The sequence below is a fragment of the Panthera pardus genome, unplaced genomic scaffold (assembly GCF_024362965.1).
Source record: "Panthera pardus isolate Hobbes unplaced genomic scaffold, ASM2436296v1 HiC_scaffold_27, whole genome shotgun sequence".
NCBI lineage: Eukaryota > Metazoa > Chordata > Mammalia > Carnivora > Felidae > Panthera > Panthera pardus.
In genome coordinates, this window is record NW_026526843.1 from 6,669,654 (window position 1) to 6,675,886 (window position 6,233).

General features: G+C 46.6%; 1 protein-coding gene across 5 annotated transcripts in view; it reads left to right on the forward strand.

Moving 5' to 3' along the window:
• The window catches only part of LOC109253721 (P2R1A-PPP2R2A-interacting phosphatase regulator 1-like), a 106,699-nt gene extending 105,149 nt beyond the window's left edge, over window positions 1-1,550 (forward strand). For all 5 annotated transcript variants that reach the window (XR_008418399.1, XR_008418401.1, XR_008418400.1 and 2 more), the window contains one exon: window positions 1,060-1,550. Coding sequence is in view for 1 of the 5 variants with exons in the window: in XM_019426927.2 (XP_019282472.1) it covers window position 1,060 (1 nt within the window). In the remaining 4 variants the exon portion in view is untranslated. The remainder of the gene's footprint in view (window positions 1-1,059) is intronic.
• Window positions 1,551-6,233: the final 4,683 nt, after the last annotated feature.

Below are 6,233 nucleotides of genomic sequence, written 5' to 3' on the forward strand. Positions count from 1 at the left end.
CTGCTGCCTAGGACCTGTCCTTCCTCTTCCCTCCCCTCCCCTCCTGCCGCCCCTTGAGGAGGCCGGAGACTCTTACAGAGGGTCAGCTCATCTCTCTTTGCACTTGTCGGGCAGTCACGCTTGATTCCCTCCCCCTTCTTCCCTACACACACACACACACACACACACACCCATCCCGTGAGTACCCAAGGCTAATTGATTCTACCTCTGAGACACGTCTTATTGACCGCCTTTCTCCACTTTGTCCTCAGTGCTATGGGCTCCGTGCAGCCCCCATGACTTTTTGCTTTGGAGCTCTACAGTAGCCTCCCGGCTGGGCTCTCTCCTTCCACTCTTGCCTTGGCTCACGCCATCTCCCAGACTGCAACCAAAGGGATTTATCTTACCTAAGATGTATAGGTGACCTGTTACTTATCCGCTTAAAACCTTTCAATGTTAAAAAAAAAAAACAAAAACAAAAAAAACCTTTCAATGTGTCACAAGTCCCTACAATCCTTCAGCGTGGTATAGAAGGACTTCTGTAATCCTTTTCTGATGCACACAATGCTCTAACCCAATAAACTAGGCATCCCTGGAAGACAGCGGGGCCTGGGACAGCACTGCCTGCCCGAAACACTCCCCCTTGAAAGGAAGCCACACTGTACTGTCCATAGGCCCCTTGAAATATCGTTAAAGATGGAACGCTCGGAATTAAATGTTAATGATGTTCAGAAAGGATAAGTAAGGTACAGCTGCCACAAGTTCCCTACCCACAAGTATAAGGCCCAAAGAATTCCCCCCACTTGCCCCACATGTGCAATAGGCTGCCAGTAGATCTCCTTTGGGCTCAAGTTTCTGATGCCTTTGCTTCTGGATTCCCTTCTCTCTCTTTGGAATGCCTACCTCTCTTTCAAGGCCCGGCAGAAATGCCACTTCCTCCAATAAGCCTTCCAGGATCTTCCATGAGAACTATTGATTCCTGCTCCATCACCGTAGAACGTTGCTTATTCTGCTTTGCAATTCTTCCTGACTTAGGCAATCACTGGTTGTGTATTATGTCTTCCTTTCTCTCCTACCTAGACTATGAATTCCTCAGAGTGACCCACAGCTGCCGGCACAAAGCCTAATCCAGAAAAGACATCAGTACAGTTGGATGAAATGATATCCTTCGACTCCACTGTATCTGAAGCCCAAAGTAGGCCCAGAAGGGAGCCTAGGCAAGGCTTCCCTAGGACGTCTTCATCTTGACCCAGCCACATGTCATTCTGCAAAAACAAACTGGTTAGACAGCAGAGCATTGCAATTGCAAAAGGCCCAAAGCTTGTACTTCCCTTGCAGGTCAGACTGGTTTGTGGTATAATATGTGGTTGTGGAAAATGTAACTGGTACAGTTCACATGAGAATTCAGTGTAGACAAATTTCATGGCGACATAGAAAATAACAGTTTCCAGATGTAGAAATCTCTCCCCCTTTGGGAGGCTTTGGATTCCTATTTGCTTCAGGCTACCCTTGGGCTCTATATCCCTTCGGACTTTGAATACCGTGTTATAAAGTATGCTTTTGCAAAGTTAGGCATCTGGCTTTGTGTTGTTCTTGCATCACTTAATGCGTATTTGTTTTTGCTCCAATTATATTACAAGCTACACTTTGGCGGGTTTCCTCATCCCTAAAATGGGGACAAGAATCCCTGGCCTACCCAGTTTACTAGGCTCTTAGGAGGTTCTAATGTGGTAATATTTATAGCAGGTGTGATAATGTAACTATAGGATGCTCTTCAAATGTAAGTTCTGTTTTATTATTAAAAACCTTTACACTCTACTACTTAGGTAGGTGTGTTTGAGATCCCACGTTAGGAATCAAAGCCTTCATTGCAAATTCCTGAGGATAATGCTTTACTTCATGGTTTCCACAATTTGCCTGAAGGGAAGATTCATCACCTGGAGCCCTTGTTAAAAACATTCCCAGAACCTACCCCAGATCTACTCAATAAAAATCCCCGGGTAAGATTCTGCTCCAACAATTCTAAAGCGGGGTTTTTTTCAACACCACCAAAGCAATTCTCTGACACCGGCTGGGTGTCCTACAGTTCATCTCAATTCTGACACTATTGTGAAAATCATTAAAGGGAAACCTCACTTAGATGGAGGCGGGAGGTTTGGCAGGGGCAGCTCTCGCACCCTACCACTGTTGGTCAATTGTGGATCCAACGTGAAGAGGTGGACCTTGCACTGTGGATACTGCTTTTCTATCTATTCGGGCCAGAGGAAGGAAGGCTTCCTCCTCCCCCGGCAACAGCCCAGCCAATGAGAGACTGTTACAACACAGCCAATGAAAAGCCACTGTACTTGGAACTCCTAGTTTACTCCAATGGGCTTCTTCTTTACAACCGCCCTCCCAACTGCCCCGCCCCCCCCCCCCCCCCCCCCCCGCCTCTATAAAAGAGCCTTCACTGGCTTTGTTCCCTAGACATGCTTGCTGATGGTTTTTGTTTTGGCTTGCTTGTCCCAGGTTGCAATTCTCTGCTGTTCCTAAATAAGCCCACTTTTTGTTAGCAGAATAATGGGTATTTTTATTTACTAAGGGTAACACTCCACCTGGGGACAGCGGCAGATCCCACAGGGTAAGGGCTCGGTCCCACAAGACTGCCCTCCACTTCAGATGCCAGTGGCAAGTCCAGGTTGTTACCTATACTTCTTACTAACTGGCAATAAATCAGAGGTTCCTGGGACCCCCTCCTTGGGTTCAGTTGATTCGCTGGAGCAGCTCGCAGGACTCAGGAAGCCAGTTTACTAGATTACCAGTGTCTTACAGAGGCTGTGAGAGGATACTTAAGGTGAGGTCCTGCACAAAGTAGCATCTGTACCTGTGGAGTTTGGGGCCCAGCATGGTGACATGTGGAAGTGTTCCAGTTCACCAACCTGGATGCCCTCAGAACACTGTCCTTGTGGGGGTTTGTGGAGAATTCATTACACAGGCATGGTTGATTAAATCACTGGCTCGCTGGCCATTGGTGATTGATTCAACCTCCAGCCCCTCTCCCATCCAGAGAGGTCAGCAGGGTGGGACTGAAAGGGTCAACCTTCCAGTCACGTGGTTGGTTCCCCTGTCCTTAGTGCTTTCCAAAAATTACCTCATTAACACAAGCTCATGGGTGGTTGAAGGGGGGTTGTTATAAGTATCAAGACACCTTCATCACTCTCATCACCTAGGAAATTCCGAGTTTTAGGAGCTTTGTGCCAGAATTGGGGAGGTAGACCAAAAATATATTTCTTATTATAACTCGCAATATTACACCAGGAGAAAAACAAGGTCAACAGTACCGTCAGGAGTGACACCAGGTGACTGGTTTATCCCCAGGCAGGTCTGGGAGACACAGCATTTACCAGTTGTTCACCTATCAGAATGAATTAGTTTAGGACTCTTTCTGGGACAGGTCTTTTCAGGCAGGGAGAAATCACAACTGGAGAAGAACTTTGGAGGAGGCTCCAGAAGGACAGATTTCAGCCTGCGTCACAATTGTGCCCGCAATTTAGTATCGGCAAAACCTTCCCCTTGAAGTTCCTTGTCCTTGCCTGGAGCTCTAAGAAGCTGGCTTGGGGTCATATAGCTTGCAGCTCTTAAGACAACACTTAAGACAAAGTGTTAAGCCTTTCATTTGGAGGCCTTTGTTGCCTCAGTCCAATTGGTGGTTTCCCAGAATTTTCTCAGCGCCACGGTGGTTTTGTGAACAACACTCCCTTTAGATCCCTCTCTTCAGACTTCCTTCCCCCCAGCTCCTGAGCTGAGCTCTTTCACGGCAGTTAAACACTGTTATTGTCATTGTTTTCCTGTTTGTCTCTGAGGTGAAGAGGGCTGGATTTGGTCTTGTCCATCCTTGCATCCAAAGGACGTGGCATTGTGCCTGATGTATTGTAACTACTTATGTTGGGCTGATCTGTGAAATTGCTTACTGTCTGCTTCACCTACTTGACTGGGAGCTCATTGAGGGCAGCCACAAGTCAACTCTGTATCCTCACATCCTCGCCTCATGCCACACAGAGTCATCGGTCAGCAACTGCCTGTTCAAGAGCGAATGGTCTCCCTTTTGGGAGAGCCGAGGGTAACTAATTCGGGAGAGAGGCAGTCTGCTTGCTAGGCATCGGCACTGGCAATCTTGGGATTAGGACTCGGGGGAAACTGATTGCTCATAGCCTTTTGAGGTCAGTTTGAGAAAGGCCTTCTGAAAGGGGTGGGGAATACTGCTTGGCTCTCCCATTACCTTGAGGCTGGGGCTGGAAGATGTCGCTAAAACAGTGTCGAACATCAACAAGGCTTCAACTGCATTCTTACCTGCTGACAGTCCAGACACATGGCAAATCCAGGCATACAAAGGCATTAAAGGCCATGCCTTTACTTCTAGACTGTTCAGACATAGTGTGTTGCTATTCCTTTTGGAAGCCTTTGCCCAGAGCTCCTCTCCTGTTCATTCTTGCCATAACTCATTTTGGGAAAAAAAAAATAGGAATCCTAATAGCAGGCATTTGGTGGCAGAGAAGAGAGACAGTTTGAATCACCTAGAGTACTTTTTGCAAAGGAAGGAACTGAGTTCCATTGTCCCGCTAATTAGCTGTATGAGTTTCTTTAGCTGTATAAATCCCTTTCTTTGTCCTGGGCCTCGAAATTTACCCGTCTGTACAATGAGGTTGTTGGACTACAACGAGTCTGTGGCAGGCCTGGCCAGAAATATCTGTTCGAGGTCCTGGAAATAGACTCTCTCCTGCCCTGATCCCTCACCCAAACATATAGAATCAAGCACAGAAACATGGTTCTGTATTTCCCATCCCCTTCACCCAATGACCCTTATTATAAAAATTACGAAGTTACCAATTAGTCAAGAACATTTATTGAATTGCCTGCTCGATGTCAACACTGCGTATGAATGATTTTGTTTTTTATTCTTGAAATGGTGGGGGCATTTTTCATGCTCCAGGAGCTTGTCGTGGCCTCGGTGACATCAAGAGGAGCCTGTGACTTAGCCTGTGAGATGATTTTTACCTTCTGTTGTGGCAACCAGGGCACCTGTACTCTTTGCACCTGTCAGGTTACAACACTGTTACACAAGGCTCTGTTTACCACACTAGAGAAAATTGACCAAGACAAGGAGATGGTCTTAGGCATAGTGTTCAGGGGAAAGATGCAAAGTTCAGGAGTTCCTTTTGACTGTAGACGACGACTGTGGAATGACGCGTGTGAGGTGGTGTGGTTTACAGGAAGAAGCGTGGAGTCATGAGCTATGGAAACTGGGGTAAGTCTTAACTTCCCTGGGCTCAATTCCTTCATTTGTAAAACTTTCATTCAGATGGCCTGAAGAGAGGAAATAATGCATGCTTATAAAGAGACTACAACATCGAAGGCCTTTAGGACATGTTAGTTATTATTATGGAGAATCTGAGAGATGATGAAGGAAGAAATAAAAACCACGGGCTACCGACACTGGTCAAGTCAACAACAAAAACTCAAGGGGGGTCCATACTATCTAATGGTGGGATAGCCCAGACACTGGCTTAGGTTACCCCTGATTCCAGCTTATATCTCAGGACTCTCCCGGGGGATCTCCATGCTTTTACATCCTCCATACATCAGCGCCTCTGTGCTCCCTGACATTTGTATGTGCCATTTTGTTTCTTCTAGAATCAAGCACAGAAACATGGTTCCCACAGCAACCCCAGATGGGTCTCACCACTTCCCACATGAAATCCTGACACACTCAGCATTTTCCAAATTCGGTAACTTTGCTGAAAATTTTAAGGGTTGTCGGGAAGATCCCACATGGTACGAAGTAGCTTCCTGCTCTCCTGCTGTCTTCACCTTTTCACTCTGCTCCTTTCCAAAGCCTGCACTCCTTGTGACCCAACGCTTCATGCTTAACTCCTTGGCTTCTCTCATCAATGGCAGGCCAATCTGGGACTTTTCTATCTAGTAAGCTGGCAGGTACTCCATAACATATATTTATATATATTTTTTAAGCTGCGCTTAGACTTTGGGGACACCCTGTTGAGGGAACATGCCAAAAGGCAGCACCTAAAATTTCATCAGGGCTCCCAGATGTTTAACTTGTCACACCCACCTGCTCCTCTGCTCACTTCATGGGCAAACTTGGAAGGCAGACTGCACTAATATACCTGAAAACAATGTTTCTAAGGTAAGCACGCACGCCACAGCACATCTGGGAACATTTCATCACACACGCACAGATGAGTTTAACGACTGGGATG